A 25,832-nucleotide genomic window follows, 5' to 3' on the forward strand; every position below is an offset into this window, starting at 1 on the left:
ATTAACTGTTCCTGATTTATGTATTTTTGACAGATGTGGTTGTTAAACAGGATCAGGCAACACCAGAGTTGTATTCAACACGTTTTTATTATGTTCAAATAGAAGAAATACATTTTGAAGGTTTTACCAGTAAAACTACAGCTGGTAGTTGTTAACCCACCATCAACATAAAGATGTGGAAGTTGTGCTTTGATTGTAGTTGCAGATGTTGGACTCCAGGGGCGCTGTTCTGTTAACAGTGGACGATACATGAGAATGTCAAACAGCTGGTAGAGCAGATTCAAATCGCCTCAGTACTGCAGATAGTATTTTGTACAGACATGCCATGCAGTGTGCCAAACAAAGGCCAATTCATGCTTTCTACGTCAGTGTTTCTGCAGAGGTCCAGCACTCTGCGGGGGTCCAAGAGCAGGGACAAATGTGTGCAGGCTGCACATGCTCCAGGAAAACCAACAGAGCTCGAAACAAGTGGTTCTTTGAAAGGAGATGATGTACAAGGAGACTGAATGGTGCTCTGATTGGGATGTGGAAAGCTCTAAATTGTGCAGAGATGCTGTGCTCTGTTCACCCACTGAATACTCAGACTGACACGGTGCTGCAGCCCGAAACATGCAAGAAGTAAGTGATTAATCAGCCAACTATTAATCAGCAGCTTTATTGACATTTATCTGTTGGAGAATTTTGGCGGGGAATCGACAGAATTCTCTGTTTTCAGCATCTTAAATGTGATTACTTTCCATTTTCCCCCTGTGACAGTAGACTTCATATTTTTGGGATGTGGATAAACCAAGAAGTCTGTCATCTTGGGCATCATCTTGTAAATTATAAGGTGAAAAATGTTTATATTCTTGCACAGTGTAAATATTTTTGACTTTTATATTGGATTTGCTACACTTGTGCTTTTAAATCTTTCATCCTTGTAAATAAAATGTTCTGCTTCTTAGCGTTTAATAACATCAAATCAGATTCCTCGTATGTGTAAATCTGCCTGGCAACACAACGGATTCCGGTTTAAGAAACACTGACATACATTTTTTAAATGATCAGTTTCTAGCATTCTATCTATTAATCAGCGAATTGGAAAACAACAGCTTAACAGACAATAGAAATAATCTTTATTATTGCTGCTCTACAGTCAAGTCTGTAATAAGGCGCTAGGATCCTGGAAAAAGTGCAGTCGCAGCCTTTCATGAGGGAAATGCACCTTTTACTGTGAACAGAGCAACAGAATACATCATCAGGAACCATGAATTGACCTTGAGGCAGAAATCAGGAGAAAGCTGAAGAACCAGAGTGTAGTGTTGTGCTCAGGGCTGCACAAATAAACTGTAAACACACAAATGTCAAAACAAACAGCGGATTTCACCACACCAGAAGAACTGAGACAAACCTCAGCATCATTAATTAGAAGATTACAAACATAGTCCAGTGTGGCGCACACCACAAATCCAGAAAAATGTCTGAAAACATCTCCGCTGTCTATCAGCTGCACATTATTCCTCCACTGTTAGTGTGGGGTCCCTCTCTGTCCGGACCCTCGCCGTCTCCAGGTGGTCTTATGTCCTCCAGCAGGTGTCCGTACAGCGTCGCATCCGTCTGGTGGCGCGCCATTTTCCGAGCGTAGTACCTCTTGGAGGCCGCTCTCCAAGCCTCCCTCTGTAGCGTCTGAGACTCCTCAGGCAGCTCCGATATCAGCGTCCTCCGCCTCTTATCCATGAAGGAGCTGGGCTGTGAATACAATGAGTTTGTGACGTGGGGAAAGGGGCCGAGGCATGAGGGGTTTGCCTGCTGGCGGGCTATTTTTCGAGCGTAATAGCGTCTGGAAGCTGCCCTCCAGGCCGCCCTCTTCAGTCTCTGAGCCTCCTCCGGCAGCTCGGACATCGGCACGCTCTTCTTCTTGTTCCTGAGGAGGTGAACAGGTGAGGCAGGATCAGAAAGGAAAAGGTATGAAGTTCACACTAACAATTCACTATATTTTTTTTAGCTTCTACTTTTGCTCTCTTTTCTAAGTTAAATCCACTTAAGTAGTTCTGGATCAATTAATTTGTACTGCTAGATGTTTCATTGACTAAGTGCTGTTAATCACTTAACTGATTACAAAGACATTAACCAATAAGACGGAAGATGAGCATGTTGCACATTAGCTGTAGTACCTGGTGCTCTTGCTACTTGATGTGATGGTGAACTGCATGCCATTTCTTTCATGACTGGAAGAGTCTTTCACTCAGACTATTAAGTATTATAGGGGTTTAGCTTACAAAGGACCATCAGGACAAAGTCTTCTGTGAGAGGCTCAGCTTTGAAGACGTGCTGTAGTTTACTAAAACACTGCAATCAAGTTAAGTTCATTGTCAATATTGGGTCTGTTGTCAAAAATGGCTTTATTAGCATAAGGAAAAGTGGTTGCAGTTTTCACTTCGATTAAGAAACTTTCGATTTAAAGTGCTGCCGAATGTCAATTCAGAAAGTTGTCCATAAAATGCACCTCTAAAGCTCAGATACATCATGTTTATCAACTTAAAAAGGTCTCTGAGAGCGGCTATGGGCTTGGCCACCTTGAACTAATAAAGTATGTAATTCTGAGCTATGAGAGAAATTGTGTTTGTGGCATTTTGTAAAGACAGAAATCATTATTTTAAAGACTAATCATTGACTTAAATGCTTTAAAATGTTTTCATGGAGAAGAAGCAGGACTTAGTTTGAACTTTACATGTAAACATCCCAACTAAATACAAATTTCCGGCTCATTTGTAGCCATAAAATAACCACAGACCGTTTGTAAAAGTTGAACGTAGCCGGACTGTTTGTGGACCATTGTTCTGAAGCCTCGAGTTTGGATTGTAGCCACCGCTCTCATTGTTTTTTGAAACTGGATGTGAAAAATGACGGGTGGATCCGACTGAGAACCTTAAAATCACAAAGTAGCCCTAATCTATAACATGCTTTAATGCCTTTTTTAAATGAGTCTATACTTTACTAAACGAGCATCATGCTGCACTAAAGGAGACTCAAAATTAGAGCTTCAGACCTGAAACTCAACAGAGCAAGTAAATGTTGTCGCCCCCTGCTGGCTGGTAGAAAGAATGCAACTTTAAGGCTTCACTTTTCAGACCTGAAGGCTGCTTCCAGCTTTTCCATACAGTCTTAATAACTGAACTCACCTCAGTTGTTCTCCTTCAGTGATTTGAAATCCACCAGGATCGGCTTGAGGCTTCTCTCTGACCTTCTTTCTCTCTGTGTTCTCTAATTTTTCTGCAGGAATCAGAAAAGATGAACATTCATGTTACTGCTGTGTAAAATCTGACTTTGACTCAAAGCAGTCAAAGTAAAAACAGTAAATCACCACGTAGCTGTGTTGTTAAGCCTATTAAACAGTGTCGGTACGTTACTTTTTACACTGAGGCTCTGGCTGTCCTGACACGGTCCGCCTGCACTCTCCTGATGCTCCGTGAATCTCTCCTCACTCATCTCCCACTTGATTAGGACTGTGTCGATGTCACAGGGCTCTTCTTTGACAACGAGGCTGCTGGGAGACGTAGGAATATTCCTGGCTGCCTCAGTGGAGCCTGAAGCCTCTGAGGAGTGTGAGGTGCAGGTCTGGTCCAAGCCCACCCTGCTGGGGGAGGACAGAGGAGCCGACTCGTGGCTCTGAGAGGACACATGTGAGGGTGGTCTGGCAAAAAGGCCCACTGTGGAGAAAGGAGACAAAAAACCGCATTTACAGTTTTAAAAAGCAGTTTTGTGTATATTTTAGTTCAACTTGTCAAATATTTGCACTGACATAAATAATCTGTTGCACCGCTTCCAAAAACGGTACAAAAAACCATAACTGGTTAAAAGCAGGGTAATTTGTAAGGGTACACATTTTAAAAGCATCAAAGTTTGCTGTTAGTCTTGCTAATATAACATTATGTTATACTGTGTAAAAAAGGGTAAAAATAAGCCCACTTTTTCATTTTTTTTTGTTGTAGGTTTGGAATGGAAAAGAACAAAAAAATAGTCCTGTTTTCTTTCTGTTTACCGTTTCCTTTTTTGTTATGTTCTTAAAGAGCAAGAAATCAAACCAATTTTAATCTGCGCTTTTCCCTTTGGTTTAAAGGGGAACTTCGTTTTTTTTCAACCTGGGGTCTGTTTCCATATGTCATTTCATACATGTGAGTGATGGAGAAATGAATTTTCGACGTAGCTCCAGTATTTAGCCAGGCAGGCAGCTTAGCAGCTCAGCTAGCGAAAAGTATGGGGCTAGCTGAGCTGCCTGCCTGGCTAAATACTGGAGCTATGTCGAAAATTCATTTCTCCATCACTCGCATGTATGAAAAGACATGAAAACAGACCCCAGGTGGAAAAAAACCGAAGTTCCCCTTTAAGTGATTTTCACTCTGGGAAAATGGAAAACAGGCTCACTTTTTAGTTTATATTTGTTTAGCGGGTTAAAATGCGCATAATGGGTCAGTTTTCTCGTATAATCATTTTAGGTACTGGACAGAAACGTATTTTACTTTAGTAGGCAGACCTCAGACACACAGACTGAGGAGGCTGAAGATTAAGTGACTCCTTCTGTCTGTACAGCCACATATGATGCACTGTTATGATCACTTACATGATATCGTCATTTCACACTCCTGCTGCCCTGCTGTCACCTCAGGGTCCGTGCAGCCCGCTTCGAAGCCGCTCTGCTCTGCTCTCTGCCGGTCACCGGAGCCCTGCGACCCACCGAGCCGGTGCTCGGTTCCGCTCAGCCCGCAGGTGCATCCGTGGCCCCGCAGCACCTGCAGCTCGTGCTCGATCTCCGTCAGCCTGCACTCCAGCCGCTGGATCTCTTTGTCCCTGTCGGCCACCATCCGCTGGTACTCGTGGGTCCTGGAACTGTTGACGCCGTACAGCACATTTATGATGGAGTCTATCGCCAGCCGGATGGCGTTTTCCACCACCAGAACCTCCTCATCCCGTAGGTGAGGATGTAAAGTTCTGTTCTGGACCAGATTCATCCTCTCAGTCGACCTGTTTGGTCGCTAGCAGCTCTGTTGCTAACGTTAGCTGCGAGGACGCTGAGCTTTAAAGCGCAGACTGAGGACACAGTCGTCAAATACAAAAGTCACATTTAACACACGAGTCCGACCGATTTTAGCACTGTACAACAATCAAAAACAAAACAAGAAGGTGATTTTACTAAGGTAACGACCAGTCTATTAACGGTAGCTGAGCTGAAGGTATCCTTCCTGGCAATTCCTGCGGCTCTTCTTCGCTGAAAGAAGCCGTCAGTGTGTGGTGGGTGAACGGCCACAGCGCCGCCTGGTGGTCGCTTTGAGTTCTCACTGCAAGTTATGATAAACTTCACTGATCCCACAATGGGAAAAGTTCACCGTTACAGAATAACTAAGAAAAAAAACACAGTGCAAAAATTGCAGAGAACATTATATAAAGATGATTTAAAATACTATGCAGAATACTATATACAAGAGGATACCTGAATTTCCCCTCTGGGGATCAGTAAAGGATTATCTTATCTTATAAGGTAATATTTTGTAGAAATTTAAAATATTGTTATATATATATATATATATATATATATATATATATATATATATATATATATATATATGAAAAATAAATACTATATATGTACACTTTCTTTCTTTATTGTGATATGCAGCTACACTTGATTCAGAAAATATCACTATTTGACTTTGAGGATATTTCAACCTACCCATTATCAGAGATTATTTGATCAACTTGTCCAATATTGCAGATTTTGAATAAATGACATGATGAAAGATAAAAGTGAATTTAAAAAAAAAATTAACAGTTCCATTATCATGCAAACAGTCTCAAATTTCAATGTGTGATAAAACCTGCTGAAAGTGGGTTCATGGACAACAACAACAAAAGAAATCTTCCAAAGTATTTGATGTATCAGGCAAAAATCTCCCAAATTACCTTTATAAATATCAATTTTTAGTCTATAAAATTTTGTGCTCACCCTGGGTCACTCTTTGGTTCTGGATTTAAATAAATTAAACAGCTGATCGGATATCAAAATTGTTCAGCAATATTTTGCATATTGTGTATTCATCGTAAGATATCACCAAAACATACAACAACAACAAAGAAATGAATGACATTCATTGAACATTTGTAATTTAATGGCATTTTTTTTTCATTTATAATGTCTGTTTGACTGAACAACATGTAAAGGTTCAAAAAAAGTGCAGCAGTAGGTGTCCGGCGTTGCCTGAGTTTGACGGTCCAATCAGCAAACAGTTTCAAGTTACTCAGGAATTGTTGCTATAGAGACCAGAGCATCAAAACTTTGCAGTCAGCTTCCAGCCTGGATGCCTCTCAGTGGGTGAACCACTGGGTTTATTCTGTTTGTCTGCGGAGGAATGCAGGTCCAGTCGGTTCCTCTCGGCACTGTCACCATCGGTCCGCGGTCCTGGAGCGATGGGACGGTCCGGTCCATCCGGCGGGCGGAGGGCCTGGTCCGGCAGACTCGGGCCGGGTGGTCCGCTTGCAGCCGGCCCCGGAGCTGCAGCGCCGCCGCCGGCTCCAGCCCGGAGGACGCCGCAGAAACAGACGCAGATAAGAAAAGAGCGCAGGAATGCGGACAGAGTCGTGACTCCGTCCGCAACAATAAGATGTCGAGGCCTCAAACTACCGGAGTGACGGTGAGAAAAACACTGAGTGAGCTCAGGGAGGCCCAGATATCTGAGTTATTGTCAACTAACATATTTATGTTTTCATTCTGACTGATATGCAGACCGTTGGTCATCACAGTCGCAGAACATCTCTTAAACACGTTTTTATTTTCTGTTAAAGTTCACATGAGGAGTTTGCTTTCATTTAGGCCGCTGGTTTCCCACCCTGTTGTACATGAATCAATATAAATAGACACAAAAAGATCTTTTATCCAGTTCATGTTTCCAACCACGGATTCAACTTCAAAAACGGAAGTATTCAAAATGAAAGTAATATTTTTAGTTGAATAAACCTTTAAAACTATCAATACATGGACAGAAAGTAGTATTTTGGGTAGAGTAAACCTTTAAAACTATAATGGACAGAAAGAAGCATTTTAGATGGAATAAACTTTTGAAACTAGATATATTTGGACAGAATGTAGTATTTTGAGTATAACAAAGCTTTAAAAATATCAGTACATGGACAAAAACTAGTATACTAAGAGAAAAAAACCCTCTTAAAACCAGACATTCGACTGAAATAAACCTTTAAAATTATATGCATTAAGACAGAACATAATATTTTGGTGTAGTACATGGACAGAAAGTATTATTTTAGGTGGAAACAAAACATTCAAACTAGAAGTATTTGGATAGAAGGAAGTATTTTGGGATGAAGCAAACTTTTAAAACTCTATATTTGGACAAAATGTAGTATTTTCAGTCTAATAAACTTGAAAAACTATCAGTACATGGACGGAAAGTAGTACGCTGAGTAGAAAAAAAATTAAAACGTAGGAAGTAGTATTTTGAGTGAAATAAACCTTTTAAACTATATGTATTTTGACAGAACATAACATTTTGGGTGGAATAAACCTTCAAAACAGTAAATATTTGAACAGAAAGTAAGTACTTGGACAGAAAGCAAAATTTTGGTTGGAATAAACCTTTAAAACTAGAAGTATTTGGACAGAAAGTAGTATTTTAAGTGGAAAGGTGAGGATAATTGTTTTCAGTCTCTAACTCACCACTAGATGCCACTAAATCCTCCCTCTGGTCCTTCCAATGTCTGACTGTATCTTGATCAGACATTTACAATCTAACTGTTTCCTTCAGTTCCCTGCCGGATCCCAGAGGACGTCCGGGGTCCTGTTCCCGTCCTCCAGCCTGAGAGAGCAGTGTGCCGGGAGCAGCGCCGCCGTGGCCGTGGACTACATGCGGAGGGTTCGGGAGGTGGAGGTCCAGCTGCGCAGACAGGCCGGCAAGGTGACGGAGGAGGGGGTGAGGCTGCAGAGGGAGCGAGGCCACGTGGAGAAGATGCTGCTCAGCATCAGGACCAGTCTGACCGTCAACAGGAGGAGCTCGGAGGAAAGAACCAGAAGGCCGCAGACTGCTGAGACGGTGGAGACATTATCTTTCTTTTAAGTGTCACTTTGCACAACCATTAAAGCTGAATCTTGGCTATGTGTGCTGTAAGTGACAGCAGGAGACTAATTCACTGAGTCTGCTGCTGTTTCACCTGTCTGCTGCAGGAGAGCGACGGTGCCGATTACCTGCTGCTGTGTGAGAAAAGAGAGCTGGCAGAGTTGAAACAGAATCTGGAGGGAGTTCTGGGAACCACACTGACCCAGCTGCAGGTGATTTAGCATCAGGCCTCTGTCTTCAAACACTGTTAACCTCCTCCCCTGTTATTGTTGGTATACACACGTGGACAAAATTGTTGGTACCCCTCAGTTAAAGAAGGAAAAACCCACAATTCTCACTGAAATCACTTGAAACTCACAAAAGTAACAATAAATAAAAATTTATTGAAAATTAAATAATCAAAAACAGCCATCACTTTTGAATTGTTGATTAACATAATTATTTAAAAAAAACAAACTAATGAAATAGGGCTGGACAAAAATGATGGTACCCATAACTTAATATTTTGTTGCACAACCTTTTGAGGCAATCACTGCAATTAAACGATTTCTGTATTTGTCAATGAGCATTCTGCAGCTGTCAACAGGTATTTTGGCCCACTCCTCATGAGCAAACAGCTCCAGTTGTCTCAGGTTTGATGGGTGTCTTCTCCAAATGGCATGTTTCAGCTCCTTCCACATATGTTCAATGGGATTCAGATCTGGGCTCATAGAAGGCCACTTTAGAATAGTCCAACGCTTTTCTCTCAGCCATTCTTGGGTGTTTTTGGCTGTGTGTTTTGGATGGTTGTCCTGTTGGAAGACCCATGACCTGCGACTGAGACCAAGCTTTCTGACACTAGGCAGCACATTTCTCTCCAGAATGCCTTGATAGTCTTCAGATTTCATCGTACCTTGCACACTTTCAAGACACCCTGTGCCAGATGCAGCAAAGCAGCCCCAAAACATTACTGAGCCTCCTCCATGTTTCACCGTAGGGACAGTGTTCTTTTCTTCGTATGCTTGGTTTTTGAGTCTATGAACATAGAGTTGATGTGCCTTACCAAAAAGCTCCAGTTTGGTCTCATCTGTCCAAAGGACATTCTCCCAGAAGCTTTGTGGCTTGTCAACATGCATTTTTGCAAATTCCAGTCTGGCTTTTTTATGAGTTTTTTTCAGCAGTGGTGTCCTCCTTGGTCGTCTCCCATGAAGTCCACTTTGGCTCAAACAACGACGAATGGTGCGATCTGACACTGATGTACCTTGGCCTTGGAGTTCACCTTTAATTTCTTTGGAGGTTGCTCTGGGCTCTTTGGATACAATTCCAACGATCCGTCTCTTCAATTTGTCATCAATTTTCCTCTTGCGGCCACGTCCAGGGAGGTTGGCTACTGTCCCGTGGGTCTTGAACTTCTGAATAATATGAGCCACTGTTGTCACAGGAACTTCAAGCTGTTTAGAGATGGACTTATAGCCTTTACCTTTAAGATGTTTGTCTATAATTTTTTTTCGGATGTCCTGGGACAATTCTCTCCTTCGCTTTCTGTTGTCCATGTTCAGTGTGGTACACACCTTTTCACCAAACAGCAGGGTGACTACTTGTCTCCCTTTAAATAGGCAGACTGACTGATTATGAGTTTGGAAACACCTGTGATGTCAATTAAATGACACACCTGAGTTAATCATGTCACTCTGGTCAAATAGTTTTCAATCTTTTATAGAGGTACCATCATTTTTGTCCAGGCCTGTTTCATTAGTTTGTTTTTTTAAATAATTATGTTAATCAACAATTCAAAAGTAATGGCTGTTTTTGATTATTTAATTTTCAATAAATTTTTATTTATTGTTACTTTTGTGAGTTTCAAGTGATTTCAGTGAGAATTGTGGGTTTTTCCTTCTTTAACTGAGGGGTACCAACAATTTTGTCCACGTGTGTATGAGTTAAAAGTCAACGAGCACTGAGCAGGAGCTTCTCTATTAAGTTGGTCGATCATCTTTCAACTGCAGCCCTGCTTACTTGTGAGATCCCTTCACATGTGGACTGTTAAAAAACAAAGAAACAGATAAAAACTGTAAACAATGTCCAGATCAAAGATTCTGGATCTCTACAAAAAGTATTTTTTATTTTACGTTTGACTGTAAAATTACACTGTTTTACTGTATTAAAATCAGAGGAATATTTGCTATTCCTCTGCTATTACAGGTAATATCTAGAAAAATCACAGAAAAAATGTTTATATGTTGACTGTAAGAGAAAACCTTGGCAAAACCTCATATATAATGTTGACATCAAAATTCAGCATTTTTTTAAATAAAGAGTGATTTATTCTTTTACAAGGTTTCTGTAAAATTACAGTTTTACTGTGTTAAAAATACTATTTTACTGATGTTTCCTGTTATTTGAAAGCAAATCTATACAAATTAAAGATTAGAAAAATCTGAAACGATTATTTTTTCCCCAGTTTTGTTAAATTACCAATATCTAGTAGAATTATAGTAAAAAATACTAAATAATGTTTTTTTTAAAAACCAAACAGGTTCAAATTGTAAATAATATCCACATTAAAAATAAATACAATAAATAAAAAGATATAAAAAATATTTACAGGTGAACATTTTCCACTTTTTTTTTGATGATTTACAGGTAATTTACACACTGATTAAGTCTGTAAATTACCCAAAAAGGTGAAAAATGTCCACCTGTGTAAAGACCACACCAAAGCATCCTGTCTTCCAGGCTCTGGGTGTGAGCAGCAGGCGGCTGCTGGACTGTGCAGCTGAACGGGCTCGTGTCCTGGAGCTGCTGCCTCACAGCGGCTCTGCTGGAGGATACGGCACCACCGCTCAGACCTCCACCAAAACAGACCCCATCGGACCCTTTACACCAGGTACGCTCTGCACAACAGGCCAGGACAAACTGCACAGGACAACAGAGAAGGAGAGTTCATTTTACAAACATCAAACAGAGCATTACTGAAAATGCTGGCTTCAAACCACAAATTTTTCAAATACATCCCCTTTAAAAAAAACTCAAAATTAACACAAAACAGTGGATCCAAATTAAAAACATCAGTCTGTATAGAGCATAAAACTGAAGAAGTGAAGCTTACTGTAGGGTCCCATATGTCTTTTCAGGGCTAATGCCGAATATTTATATATTCATGTTATTTGGAACTGGTATACATTTGTAGTTTTCTCTCTTTCTAGTCATGGCTGTGTTGTTTCCATAGAGACGCACAACTTTATTTTGCAGTAAAAAAAATGAGCCAACAGTGAGAACAAAAATAAGCAAAAAAAAAGCTCAGAAAGCGAGTTCAGAGAGTTCAATTCAGGGACAGGAGTTCAGGTTGTTGTAGGATGGTTCCTACTTGGGTTAATCTCACAGTTCTCATGTGTTCTTGCAGAGTGTAAACAGGTTTTAGAGTCATCTGCTCAGACAGTAAAGCAGTCACAGCTGCTGAGGGAGAACATCAGACAGATGCTAACCGGCGCCATCAGCAGGCAGAAAGCTGCTCATCGCTCCGTCAACGATGGCCTGGTGAAGAAAATTGCAGAGACAGTCAGTCTGCAGGTAAAGATGCACCGTGTTAAACATCTTTCATTCAGAAATACCTTTAAATATCACAGCAATAAAATACTATTTCATTCTGTCTGGTGCAGCAAAATCTGACGGTGACGTCTGCGGCTGTCAGACAGGCCGTGTTTCGCAAGCAGAGAGAAATTAACTGTATTCGTCACAGCCACGACAGAGCACAGGTTAGAGTGAGAGCAGAGCCATTATTAAAGCTTCAGTGACATGTGTAGCTGTTAATTTTTGCATTTTATTTTGCTTTCAGGGTCCAGAGTACAGCGGAGACATGCTGTCCAGAGAGAAGCTCAACAGGCCTGTGGTGCAGGTTTACCAGAGACATCCGGGGACGCAGTTACCTGAGGCTGCTCAGCTCATTCAGGTGATCACTGTTTCCAAATCTACACACGTTAAAATAAAACGTTAATCAAATCTTCTTCTCCAGGCCTTCAACGCAGCAACCTGCAAATGTACAGATGTATTATTACATTATTTGTTGATCCAACTGCTCTACGTGCCTTAAGTTGCCCACAGGAGACAAATAAAGTTAGTTAGTTACAGCAGATAAAACGAGCTCACACTCACTCCTCAGCACACAACAACCTGCATGAATCTACAACAGAAGTGAGTACACCGCTGTGCAATGTCACCCAAATGCCAAATGATTTAAAATTGTCTCACCTTAGAGTAATCAGATTACTTCTAAGTTGAACAGTAGGTATCTGCTCTTACATGAAATTAAAAACCAGCAATTTAGAGTGACTGTATTAAAAATACAGGCTCCTCAGTAAGAACTCAGTGCAACAAAAGTCAGTCCACCTTCCAGGAATGAGACTCGCTTGTCCACCTTTATTTCTGATGACAGATTTAATCCTCCTCACCACACAGGAAAGCATCCATCCATCCATTCTCTATACACCGCTTTATCCTCACTAGGGTCACGGGGGGCTGGAGTCTATCCCAGCTGACTCGGGCGAAGGCAGGGGACACCCTGGACAGGTCACCAGTCTGTCACAGGGCTACATATACAGATGAACAATCACACTCACGGACAATTTAGAGTAATCAATTAACCTCAGCATATTTTTGGACTGTGGGAGGAAGCCAGAGTATGTGGAGAAAACCCACACATGCACAGGGAGAACATGCAAACTCCATGCAGAAAGATCCCAGGCCCAGGTCGGGATTTGAACCGGGGATCTTCTTGCTGCAAGGCAAAAGTGCTAACCACTACGCCCACTGTGCAGCTCACACAGGAAACCAAATTTCTGAATTTTTCAGCTACTCTTTGCTGGAGGGGTTGTTGTTTCTTTTTAAAATACTCCAAAGATGTTCTGTTGGATTCAGATCATGCTGTCTTGCTCTTCTGCAGAAACTCCTCGGTGACTTTGTGCTTTGGATGCTGAAAAATTCCTTTTCTGCGTGTAAGCCAGTATTTTAGTTTATCCACATCCATGCTGCATGTCTAAATGTCACCTTTTGCACTCATGCAGCCCCATACCATCACCCTCCCACCTCTGTGCTTCACTGTCAGGTCTATGAGTTCACTGTGGTAGTCCTGATCAGGTTCAGACAAAAACATCCGACTCCGTCTGACCCCAACAAATGCATTTTATCCAACCAAAGAATGTGTTCCCAACATTCACTAGCTTCCTTTTGTATTTTGTTCTATGTCCATAGAGGATAGTTCACTGTCTGTGGAGTCGTTTTAGGATAATGACCTCTGCAGCTCTGATTAGTGGTACTGTGGCTCCTTCTACACCTCCTGATTGCTGCTGCGGCTGTGATTTTTAGTTGGTCACTGATATTCCTGTGCCCTTTTCCATCTTTGCAAAGTCTCACAATGTGATATTTTAGTTCCCTTGTTCAACTCTTTTCCATGTGAAGCCATGATGCAGACATGCAGATAGACACTGCTCATAGGTCCCAAACTGAGAAGATTCTGGTGTTTACAGTTTAATTTAGACTGACTGGAAATAACAGGAGGACTCAGTTTAGCTTCAGTGATCACAGGTGGATTCACTCTTGTTGCATTAAGTTCCTCGTTTTGGGGCCTGAATTTTCAAAAAGCATATGTATTTGAGTGTTCATACAAAGAAATACTTTACTGTTCAACTCAGAAATACTACTTAGGTGATATTGCACATGGACGTACTTACTTTTGGTGTATACTGTGAACCAAACCATCTTGTGAATTAATTTTGCTGATATATAAAATACAATATGACCTGAAAACAGAAGTATTTCCACTGGGGCTTTAAACTTATAGTAAAGGGTAGCTCTTTCTAATGATCCTGTGCATATAAGACATGAAAACAACAACAAACACAACACTTCATATTTACATAGAGCGGCAGATGTTCACACGTGTACAAAAAAAGCAGCCCGTGGTTTAACACCAACCCCGCCGCTTGAGTGTGAAACAAACTAAACCAGGGTTAGATGCGTTTCCTGTGTGTCTTTCAGGGCAGCGTGTTGCTGAGGCGACACCGACAGGCCTCTGAGGGCGAGCTGGCGAGGCTGCAGCACACCTGTCTGCAGCTGCTGGACGACCTGCACGGCAAGACAGCAGCAGCTCAGGTGGACGCAGCCGTCATCCGCATGAGGCGCCGGCAGGTCGACAGGAGAGCCATGCCCACTTTCCTCCAGCAAGGGGGGCTATGAAGCCAGCTCCCTTAAGCTCCCTCTGCCTGGGGTTCAGAGGAGCTGCAGCAAGCCAGCCAGTCCTGAGAAAGGACAGTGTTCATTTCAATGTGCGGTGAGAAACAGGCTGGGGCCATGTGCAAAATTAAATCTCACGTTAAAGCCAAAAGTATATGGACACCTCTATTGTTCATGTGCACTGTTTTACATAGTTCTCACTGTGTGTTCTGTCCTGTGCTCAGCTGATCTTTGCTGGAGAGGTTGTGTTGCTCGACTTTCTCTTTAAAATACCCAAAAGGTGTTTTATTGGATTCAGATCAGGCTGCATGCTTGTCCAGGTTGAAGATTTCACCTGTGTGAAACTCTTGTGTGATTTTTATGCTTTGGATGGTTTTCACTGGACTATTCCTCTTCTTCAAGCTGCTACAGACTGGAAGTCATCTTGTCAGACAGTATTTGATATATTCACAGACGTGCATCCATAAATGTCATGACGTGCAAAATTAATCTCATTTTAAGGTCAAAAGTTTATGGTCACCTCTGTTTTCATGTGTGCTGTTGTTGTTCATGGCTCTCGCTGTTCCTTTTAGTTTGAGTTCAATTTTGGTGCTAAAGTGTATTTATTTAAGGCGGCAGTGTGCTTCTAGAAAAACGTTCTGTTTCAGATACTGTTATGCATAAACTAATTTAGTTTTGGTGTGGAAAAACTAATCTGGTCTGGCTTCAGTTCAATTCATCCATCCATTATCTGTACACCGCTTTATCCTCATTTGGGGGGGGGGGGGGGGGGGGGGGGGGCAGGGGGCTGGAGTCTGCAGCTGACGTAGGAAGAAGGCAGGGAGCACCCAGTCTATCACAGGGCTGCATATAGAGACAAACAAGCACATTCACACCTACAGTTTAGAATTATCAGTTAACCTCAGCATGGTTTTGGACTGTGGGAGGAAGAGAATATGCAAACTCCACACAGAAAGATCGCAGGCCCAGGCAGGGATGCAAACTGGGGATCTTCTATCTGTGAGGCGACAGTGCTAACCACTGGGGCACTGTGCAGCTCTCAATTCAATAACATTTTATTTATATAGCGCAAATTCACAACACATGTCATCTCACAATGCTTAACATAGTAAGGAACAGACCTTACAAATTTTAAACAGAGAACAGAAAACCCAACAAGCTAAAGCTGCCTTTGGATTCCCTGCGAGCAAGCAGTCAGTTACAGTGGGAAGGAACAAAAAAAAAACCTAAAGTAGGGAGGGGGAAATAAAAAATAATTCTGGCAGAACTAGGCTCAGGGAAGGGGGCCATCTGCCTCAACTGGTTGGGGTGAAAGAGTCCACATCCTGTATTATATACAACCTTTATTTATTCTGGTCAGCTCATCAAGATTTTGTTTTCAAGAGACCCGAGTACAGCAGCAGAATTACACAGAGCTCCGGATGTCTTCTAATCCAAAAATTTAAAGACCATCTTTGATGAAATCCATTTTTTTGCTTTAACTTCTGCATATGGTGTTTTTTTTTTTTAGGCAAGTAAGGCACATGATGAGTGAACTAATCAGTCAATCAGCATGTCTACTGATGACAGCCCCAAAAGCACAGATTTAGACTTTTGGAGTTTCATACAGAACACAGCTAAAGAACCTGTCGACTGATTTTCTCCAATATAACAACTTGTGATTGTGCAGCTTTGTGTAGTTTTACAGTTGAAGGTGAGCAGCTGTGCTCGAGCTGCAGCGAGTGATGGGTGGAGAGAGGAGGGATTTTATACATCGTACATGTAGAGACTTATATCTAAGAGATTTAAAGACAGGTGGGGATTCTTTTCATGCAAAAGCTCTTTAATACTTTAGAAGAAGTGAGTTTTTAGGGACTTAAATGACTGGAGATGAATTTGAAATTCAAACAGTTGTTAAAGACTGTTAATGTCCCTTTAATGTCTTTATATGGGAGAAAGTGGAGCATTTTCTCACAGGGTATAAAACATCAGCCTGGGATCTGGCTTTGTAGACAGAAATTTTCTAATTTGAGAAAAGAACAGTCAATCATTCTACTGAACATGAAAAAAATTAATAAAATGTTAAAATAGGAAAAAAGAAATTATACTAAAATTACATGTTGAAATTTAAACTCAGTCAGGTAAAGCTAGACTTAAAGGTAAGTTTTAAGTTTTCTTTGAAAGGCATTTACAGAGATGAGATGCGACACAGATGAGCCCTAATTCATTCATACTGATGTCAATTTTTGATTTATAATGTATTTTTATTTGACCTACAGGTTTCTTCTGGCTGGAAATGACATAAATAAGCAATAAAGAAAGAATTACAGCATGTTAGAGATGTTTTCTCTTTTTTTGTTACCATTTCTCTGTTGTTGTTGTTTTTTTAACTAAAATGCTAAATACATAATCTTTCTCAGTAATCAAAATTAAAGCCTTTATTGTCGGAATTCTTTGAATGCTTCTTGGTCTCTACCATACCTGTCAGTGCAGGTGTGTAGAAGCTGCATTATCTCAAAAACTGGCTTTAATTTCAAGGGGTATGAATAATTTCAGACATGACAGGTACTGTGAACATGTTTAAGATAACACAGGAATTGTTCAGATGTATCTTTCACATCTCAAACATTGTGTTTTATGACCTTTTGTCGCTATTTTTTTTTTATTTCCAGCTGGAAGGAACCTGTTGATCGAAGAAAAAAAATGACTATAAATCACAGTTTGTCATGAGTAACAATGATTCTGATGTTTAGCTGTAGCCTGCACTGGTGAACGATTGAGTTGTGGCTGAAACACTGTGGAAGGCGAACACTTGTTGCTGATGTAGCTTCAGACTGCTGTCTTATTTTCCTCATACGTTCAGCAATGCAGTGTTAGTTTCTGCGCTGAGCTGTGGTTGAACGTTTTCTCTTTTCTTTCCTTTGTGCTCTAGTATTTTAAACATTAAAGCTCCAAGTTTAAAAAAAAAACTCTTCTGTCTAGTTTGGCTGCTTTTACTGCAATAAAATGTGACTACTTCATATGGCTGAAAACCAAAACACTCTAAAGCATCAGAGTCCTCCTTTAAAAGTCATGTTTTTCATAAAGTCATAAACTGTGAGCGCTCAGTTGTCTTGTCATGGGACTGCAGGTCATTTGACGGCAAACTTAACGTCTTTCATTAGGAAACGAGACATGATTCAATAAACCTGCCCTGCTTTACCTACACACAGTCCACGTATTCATGACGTTCTTAAAAAGTGGCCCTTCTTTCAGAGATTTGAACCTGAACTGGGGCAAAGTTTCCTCACAAAGTTCTGCTAATTGCTTTAACTCTGAAAGAAGCTTTTCTCTCCGGGACAGCGACCAGCTGCAAAGTCGTGGCTAGAACCGGTGCTCTAACAGCCTAACTGAATCATAAGTCCTGGGCTGTGGAGGTAATTAGCAGAATATCAAGCGAGAGCAGAAGACGTTTACCTTCACATGTGTGCAGCTCCTTCAGCCGAGGAACACGAGATGATCTCAGGATGAAAAGAGAGGATTTGTAGTAGAAAATACAGCGAAAGAGTCGACCTGCCGTAAGATTTCCACAACACCGTCAGTAATGTGGAAGCTGCTGAGTCCTCTGCTTCTGCTGTGTTTGCTTCCAGCTGTGGGTGAGTGAACAAAACAGATGTGTGTTTCTGTTAGTGTGCATGAATGGACAATGCATGTTCGCTGCTGCAGACAGAAATATGAGTTTGGGAGCAACAGCTGACATTAGGGGACTTGTTTCATACTATTTTCTCTATTAAAAATCAAACTGTCAGAATTAACGAGTAAATGCATAGATGTCTGTCAATTAAGGCAGCACAGATTTATTACCTTTATAGGCTGATCTTACTAGTCATGTCCCAAGAAGTCGATTTGAAGCAGGAAAAGTTAGAAAATGCCAGAAAATAGTGAAACGAACAATCCATAGTCAAAGACATTTAATCTACAGCCATGGCCATAAGTTTGGACACAAGTACCATGACGCTTGTGAATCTTAGAAAATACCACAAAATTGTCACTTACAATACAGTACACAACTCCTGAGAACTATATTAAGTTTCATATTTTAAAAAAAACATCAAAAGAGTTTGGTGTCATTTTGTTATTCTTACCAAATTCGGTTGTGAAAGTACTGCATTTTTTTTTGTTATTTTCTTCTAATATTATGTTTTGGGAACAAAGTTGTTCCAATTGTTGGAATTTATTGATAATATTATATCCCTTTTTGATTTGTTGACTAATTAAACTGGTGCTGTCAAAAAATATTAGTTATGTTCTGTAATAGACATCAAAACAGACATAGGAAGTCATGCTGTGTCCAAACTTATGGCCATGGCTGTACTATCATGTAAGACGAGGAAAATCAGCACATCCTCACAATTGAGGAGCTGGAGGCAGCAAATTTTTGAAAAATTGGCTCTAATCTTCCCTTCTGTATCAATTCTAAATCTGTCTGTTGCACACATTTCAGCTCATTTAATACAGTTTGTCCATAATAACAAACAAACTACAATAGCAACTACTAATACTTAGGATAAAATACTTTCTCTTATAAAGTCATAAATGAAAAATGTTTACACTTGTTTTAAAATGCAGACCAGTGGTCATCCGGTACACTGTGCTTCATCTATGTCATCTTTTGGATCAATTCACTCCAGATTCTCTGCAAAACTGAACTGTTTAAAGCCATTTTGTGGGTTTTAAGCGATATGTCTGGCCCTCAGCTCCCCTCTTCTGTTACACCTGTGTGTTCCCGACCATCTCGCCTCTGGACTGCATCAGATTCCCTCTGAAGTGTCCACCAGGGCAGCTCTGCCTGTCCAGCAGAGCCGTGGGCCTGAAAGGTGAGGGGTCTCGAGTCGCTGCACAACATTTAAACGACTCAAAACTGAGAACAAGAAGTGAGAAAGGCTGGAGAGTAGACGTGTCTGTTGACGTAGTGATGTTTGTGATGAACTTTCAGGAGACTTCCGTGTGGTGTTGTATGAGAAGAGCTGTGTGCTGCCCGCCCTCTGTGGACTCACTGGTGAAAAATACACCATGGGGATCAACTTCACCTTCACCAATGAATGCTGCAACACCCACCTGTGTAACAGAGCTGCTGCTCCCTATTGGACAGGCACGTTCCTCACACTGCTCACCATACACTCAGTCTGGTGAACAGAGAAGCAGTAAGGATCCCATGCTGTGGTGCTTTAAAGTACACAATGAAAGTCTCACATGTCCCCAGAATGTGTTTTGTAAATTTTCAGCTCAAAATACAACAAAGATGGTGAATTTCACCATGACTGTGTAGCTCCTAGTTTTGGTCTTGTTCTAAAGGGGCTGATTCAGTGTCTGTAGCTTCAAAAGCAGCTGAGGTGCTGCTGGCCCCGCCCCCTTCAGGAAGAAGACTATCTCTGTCTGTGATTGACAGTATAGCTAAAAACAAAGTACTAACAACCAAAAAAAGTAAAACAAACAAAATGTGCCTGCAAATTATGTGCAACAACGAATGCTTGTGATGTGATGCAAAACAACCACAAACAGTTGTAAAGTAGCAGAAATTATCATTCAAAATGCCCACAAAATGATACAAATAGTTGGAAAACTACCTAAATGTCATGCAAAATGACCAAAAAGGGTTAGAATATGCCTACAGAAAGTTGTAAAATGACTGAAACGTGGTGCACTACAATCTCAAATAGATGTAAAGTGTCCAAATGGAAAACAACAATCAAAAGTTACAAAATGATCACAAAGATTTATAGAACTACCAAATTTTGATGCTAAACACCCACTGATACATACAACACAACCACTAAAAATGTAAAAGAAAAATGTGGTAAAGCAAGCCCACAAAATTATGGTAAAACAACAAAAACAAACCATGAAAACTTGGAAAATGACCAAAATGTGACATAAAACCACTACAAAGAGCTACAAAAGCAATCCAAAAAATTAATACTCCAAAAATGTGAAGTACTACAACCTCAAAAAGATGTTAAATAATCAAACTGTGAGGCAACAGACATAAAGATTAGAAAATGACAAGAAAAAGTGGGAGGAACATGATTTATTCCTGTTGCATTTGTGACCTGGCTGGATAAGAAGTGCTACCTGGGCCAAACGTTTCTTTGATCATGTAAAGTTTATGTGTTTGCATTGTTTGAAAGTCAGCTGACGATGATATGAAATTGCTCTTAAACCGACAAGTCACAAGAAATAAAGGATAATGTGCAAAATACAAATTTTTGATGTGTTTTTTTTCAGCCTTGCAAAGGTACTGCAATGTTGTGTATGCTGTGCTCAAATCTAAAACAATCGAAATGTGATACAAAATGACCACAAAAAGACATAAAACAACATGAAATGTCTAGCAAAAATAACCACAAACAGATGTAAAACATCCAAATAGTGATGCAAAATGACCACTAAGACGTACGAAAGCGGACTGCGGTCAAGCCAGCCGCCTCTCGTTTCTCCGTAGTCAAGCCAGCCGCTCCTACATTTTCAGTGCGCTCTTATCGTCAGCTTACGGTAAATGCACGACCGCGCATCAACTATTTCCGGTTTAAAAAATAAAGCGCTGCATTCGCAGATGTATTATACAGGGATGTTTTAAGTAACTGACTCAGCTTAACTGTTAACTATCGAATTGTACGGCTAATATTTACACTAAATTGAAGTATAAGAAGCTGAAAACTTGTTTATCTATCTGTCTGTCTGTCTGTCTTAAAAATTGTGAATTCAAATAAAAAGTGATGTGTGTCATCCCAGTGATCTATTAGTGTGATAATAAAATAAACCTCAGTGGAAAAGTCACATGATCTGGACCGAAATGAGAAGACATGCTGATATTTACATTAAAAAATGTTTAATTTTTTTGCTTTAAAATCTTTAAAGCCAAACTATTTCTTCTTCTTTGGCGTATGTTGACCAGGTAAGGTAGCATTGTGATTCTGCATTAGTTTGGGGTCAATACGTCACATGACCTGAGAGCTATTGAGCAAAAAAGCTGATATTTACTGTCAAAAAAACTGTTAAAAATCAATAATGTCCTAAAATCAAATATAAATTGCCGTATGTTGACCATCTTGAGGAGCACTATCATTCTGCATTAGTTTGGGGTCAATACGTCACATGACCTGAGAGCTATTGAGCAAAAAAGCTAATATTTACTGTCAAAAAAACTGTTAAAAATCAATAATGTCCTAAAATCAAATATAAATTGCCGTATGTTGACCATCTTGAGGAGCACTATCATTCTGCATTAGTTTGGGGTCAATAAGTCACATGACCTGAGAGCTATTGAGCTAAAATGCTAATATTTACTGTAAAAAAACTGTTAAAAATCAATAAAGACCAGAAATCAAATATCAATTGGCGTATGTTGACCATCCTTAGTAGCACTATCATTCTGCATTAGTTTGGGGTCAATATGTCACATGACCTGAGAGCTATTGAGCTAAAATGCTAATATTTACTGTAAAAAAACTGTTAAAAATCAATAAAGACCAGAAATCAAATATCAATTGGCGTATGTTGACCATCCTTAGTAGCACTATCATTCTGCACTGGTTTGGGGTCAATACGTCACATGACCTGAGAGCTATTGAGCAAAAAAGCTAATATTTACTGTAAAAAAAACTGTTAAAAATCAATAAAGACCAGAAATCAAATATCAATTGGCGTATGTTGACCATCCTTAGTAGCACTATCATTCTGCACTGGTTTGGGGTCAATACGTCACATGACCTGAGAGCTATTGAGCAATAAAGCTAATATTTACTGTCAAAAAACTGTTAAAAATCAATAATGTCCTAAAATCAAATATAAATTGGCGTATGTTGACCATCTTTAGTAGCACTATCATTCTGCATTAGTTTGGGGTCAATACGTCACATGACCTGAGAGCTATTGAACTAAAATGCTAATATTTACTGTCAAAAAACTGTTAAAAATCAATAATGTCCTAAAATCAAATATGATTTGGCGTATGTTGACCATCCTTAGTAGCACTATCATTCTGCACCGGTTTGGGGTCAATACGTCACATGACCTGAGAGCTATTGAGCTAAAATGCTAATACTTACTGTAAAAAATTAATAATAAATTCATTAAGTATCCAAATGATATTAAAAGTGCTGTGTCTTGATCAGTCTGTTTCATACTATAATCCCAAATAGATTTGGAGTCTTTGGGTCACATGACTTGGTAGCTATTGAGCTAAAATGCTAATACTTACTGTAAAAAAATAATAATAAATTCATAAAGCATTCAAATGTAATAAAACCTGGTGTGTCTTGATCACCTTTTATAGTCCTGTTAATCCTTATTGATTTGGAGTCTCTAGGTCGCATGACCTGGGAGCTATTGAGCCAAAATGCTAATATTTACAGTTAAATATCAATATAAAATATGCAAAGTATCCAGATGGAATAAAAAGTGCTGTGCCTTGATCACTCTATGAGTTGCTCTAATCCTGCATAGATTTGGTGTCTGTAGGTCACATGACTTGGGAGCTATTGAGCTAAAATACTAATATTTACATATTGAAATTAATTAAAAACTCACTAAAAAAATATTAATAGTCTCCAAAAGCAATAATAAAGTCTGTGTAATAAACCAGGTCTAAATCTATTTAGCCAAAAGATCACATGACCTGGGACTTATAGAGCTGTAATGCTCATAATTACAGTATAAAATACATGAAAAATCCACAAAACATATTAATTGTGTCCAAATGTTCATTCAATGTTTCTAAGTGTGACAAAGAATCTATTAACTACAAATCCCTATATTTGAATGCCGTAATGTATCATAACATAATGTAACAGAACGTCATGTCAGGTCTTTGCTCTTCCTTTTTCTGCCTCACGTAAGTTAACCGATAATTATCAATGAAATAAGTATCCAATCGACTGAGCCCGTAACACACGTATTGCACAATATCCAGAGTCAGAGTTGTGCGATGGGTCGTTTGAAAAAAGGCGGAAGTATCGCTCAGTGGGTAGAGTGGCTGGTTGGCACCCGGGAGGCTGGGGCTTGATTCCAAGTGTGAGTGAGTGAGATAAGCATAGGGAGTATAGGAGTGAGTGAGATAGGAATAGGGAGTATAGCGCAATGGGAAGAGTCACTGGCTGGCACCCAGGAGGCTGGGGTACGATTCCAGGTGTGAGATAGGGAGTATAGGAGTGAGTGAGTTAGATAGGGAGAATAGGAGTGAGTAGAGACAGGGAGTATAGCTCAGTGGGTAGAGTGGCAAGCTGGCACCTGCGATACCGGGGTTCGATTCCAGGTGTGAGTGAGATAGGCATAGAGAGTATAGCTCAGTGAGTGAGTGAGACAGGCAAAGGGAATATAGGAGTGAGTGAGATGAGTATGTGAGTGAGATAGGCATAGGAAGTATAGCTCAGTGAGTGAGAAAGGCATAGGGAGTATAGGAGTGAGTGAGATCGGCATAGGGAGTATAGCTCAGTGGATAGAGTGGCTGGCTGGAACCCGGGAGGCCGGGGTTCGATTCCAGGTGTCAGTGAGTGTGATGAATAGAGGAGTGAGTGAGATAGGCATCGGGAGTGGAACTCAGTGAGTGAGATAGCCATGGGGAGTATAGCGCAATGGGTAGAGTCGCTGGCTGGCACCCAGGAGGCTGGGGGTCGACTCCAGGTGTGAGTAAGACAGGCATAGGGAGGATGTGAGTGAGTGAGAAAGGCATAGGGAGTATAGGATTGACTGACTGAGATGAGTATGTGAGTGAGTGAGATAGGCATAGGGAGTATAGGATTGACTGACTGAGATGAGTATAGGAGTGAGTGAGGGAGATTGGCATAGGGAGTGTGGTTCGAGTGGCTGGCTGGCACCCGGGAGGCCGGGGTTCGATTCCAGGGGTGAGATAGGGAGTATAGGAGTGAGTGAGATAGGCATTGGGAGTATAGGAGTGAGTGAGTTTGGCATAGGGAGTATAGCTCAGTGGAAAGAGTGGCTGGCAAGCACCCGGGAGGCCGGGGTTCGATTCCAGGTGAGAGTGAGTGAGATAGGCATAGGGAGTATAGCTCAGTGGGTGAGTGAGATAGCCATATTGAGTATAGCGCAATGGGTAGAGTCGCTGGCTGGCACCCGGGAGGCCGGGGTTCGATTCCAGGTGTGAGTGAGAAAGGCAGAGGGAGTATAGGAGTGAGTGTGATGAGTATAGGAGTGAGTGAGATAGGCATAGCGAGTATAGGAGTGGGTGAGTGAGATAGGCACAGGGAGTATGTGAGTGAGATGAGTATAGGAGTGAGTGAGATAGGCATAAGGAGTATCGCTCAGTGGGTAGAGTGGCTGGTGGGAGGCCGGGGCTCGATTCCAGGTGTGAGTGAGTGAGATAGCCATAGGGAGTATCGCGCAATGGTTAGAGTCGCTGGCTGGCACCCGGGAGACCAGGGTTCGATTCCAGGTGTGAGTGAGTGAGATAGGCATAGGGAGTATAGGAGTAAGTGAGTCAGTGAGATGAGTATAGGAGTGAGTAAGATAGGCACAGGGAGTATAGCTCAGTGGGTGAGTGAGATGCCATAGCGAGTATAGGAGTGGGTGAGTGAGATAGGCATAGGGAGTATAGGAGTAAGTGAGTCAGTGAGATGAGTATAGGAGTGAGTGAGATAAGCATATGGAGTATAGGAGTGAGTGAGTGAGATAGGCATAGGGAGTATAGCTCAGTGGGTAGAGTGGCTGGCTGGCACCCGGGAGGCCGGGGTTCGATTCCAAGTGTGAGTGAGTGAGATCGGCATAGGGAGTATGTGAGTGAGTGAGATAGCCATAGGGAGTATAGCGCAATGGTTAGAGTCGCTGGCTGGCACCCGGGAGGCTGGGGTTCGATTCCAGGTGTGAGTAAGATAGGCATAGGGAGTATAGCTGGGTGGGTGAGTGAGTGAGTGAGATTGGTATTGGGAGTATAGCTCAGTGGGTGAGTGAGATAGGCATAGGGAGTATAGGAGTGAGTGAGTGAGTGAGATAGGCATAGGGAATATAGGAGTGAGTGAGTGAGATAGCCATAGGTAGTATAGCGCAATGGTTGGAGTCGCTGGCTGGCACCCGGGAGGCTGGGGTTCGATTCCAGGTGTGAGTGAGATAGGCATAGGGAGTATAGGAGTGAATGAGTGAGAAAGGCATGGGGACTATCGCTCAGTGGGTAGAGTGGCTGGCTGCCACCCGGGAGGCTGGGGTTCAATTCCAGGTGTGAGTGAGATAGGCATAGGGAGTATAGGAGTGAGTGAGTGAGATAGGCATAGGGACTATTGGAGTGAGTGAGATAGGCATAGGGAGTATAGCTCAGTGGGTAGAGTGGCTGGCTGGCACCCGGGAGGCTGGGGTTCGATTCCAGGTGTGAGTAAGATAGGCATAGGGAGTATAGCTCAGTGGGTGAGTGAGTTCGCCATCGGGAGTATAGGAGTGAGTGAGTGAGATTGGTATAGGGAGTATAGCTCAGTGGGTGAGTGAGATAGGCATAGGGAGTATCGGAGTCAGTGAGATGAGTACAGGAGTGAGTGAGATTGGCATAAGGAGTATAGCTCA

At 41.2% G+C, this 25,832-nt stretch overlaps 3 protein-coding genes across 3 annotated transcripts; 2 read left to right on the top strand and 1 right to left on the bottom strand.

The window, feature by feature from the left end:
* Nucleotides 1–68: 68 nt before the first annotated feature.
* Nucleotides 69–5,270, bottom strand: LOC110971503 (uncharacterized). Its single transcript, XM_022221862.2, has 4 exons — nt 4,601–5,270; nt 3,390–3,689; nt 3,162–3,252; nt 69–1,903 (listed from the first exon to the last, which is right to left on the bottom strand). The coding sequence occupies exons 1-4, from the start codon at nt 4,986–4,988 to the stop codon at nt 1,483–1,485; spliced, it is 1,200 nt and encodes a 399-aa protein (XP_022077554.1). The 5' UTR covers nt 4,989–5,270; the 3' UTR covers nt 69–1,482.
* Nucleotides 5,271–5,648: 378 nt separating this feature from the next.
* On the top strand, nt 5,649–15,080 carry ccdc105 (coiled-coil domain containing 105). The gene is made up of 8 exons (XM_022221861.2): nt 5,649–6,665; nt 7,794–8,078; nt 8,210–8,314; nt 10,818–10,968; nt 11,485–11,651; nt 11,741–11,836; nt 11,917–12,030; nt 14,115–15,080. The coding sequence occupies exons 1-8, from the start codon at nt 6,384–6,386 to the stop codon at nt 14,310–14,312; spliced, it is 1,398 nt and encodes a 465-aa protein (XP_022077553.2). The 5' UTR covers nt 5,649–6,383; the 3' UTR covers nt 14,313–15,080.
* Nucleotides 15,081–17,871: 2,791 nt separating this feature from the next.
* lypc (ly6 domain containing, pigment cell) lies at nt 17,872–20,509 on the top strand. Its single transcript, XM_051957206.1, has 3 exons — nt 17,872–17,923; nt 19,025–19,144; nt 19,264–20,509. The coding sequence occupies exons 1-3, from the start codon at nt 17,872–17,874 to the stop codon at nt 19,458–19,460; spliced, it is 369 nt and encodes a 122-aa protein (XP_051813166.1). The 3' UTR covers nt 19,461–20,509.
* The last annotated feature ends 5,323 nt before the right edge of the window (nt 20,510–25,832 follow it).

The sequence above is a fragment of the Acanthochromis polyacanthus genome, chromosome 12 (genome assembly GCF_021347895.1).
Source record: "Acanthochromis polyacanthus isolate Apoly-LR-REF ecotype Palm Island chromosome 12, KAUST_Apoly_ChrSc, whole genome shotgun sequence".
Classification (NCBI taxonomy): Eukaryota; Metazoa; Chordata; class Actinopteri; family Pomacentridae; genus Acanthochromis; species Acanthochromis polyacanthus.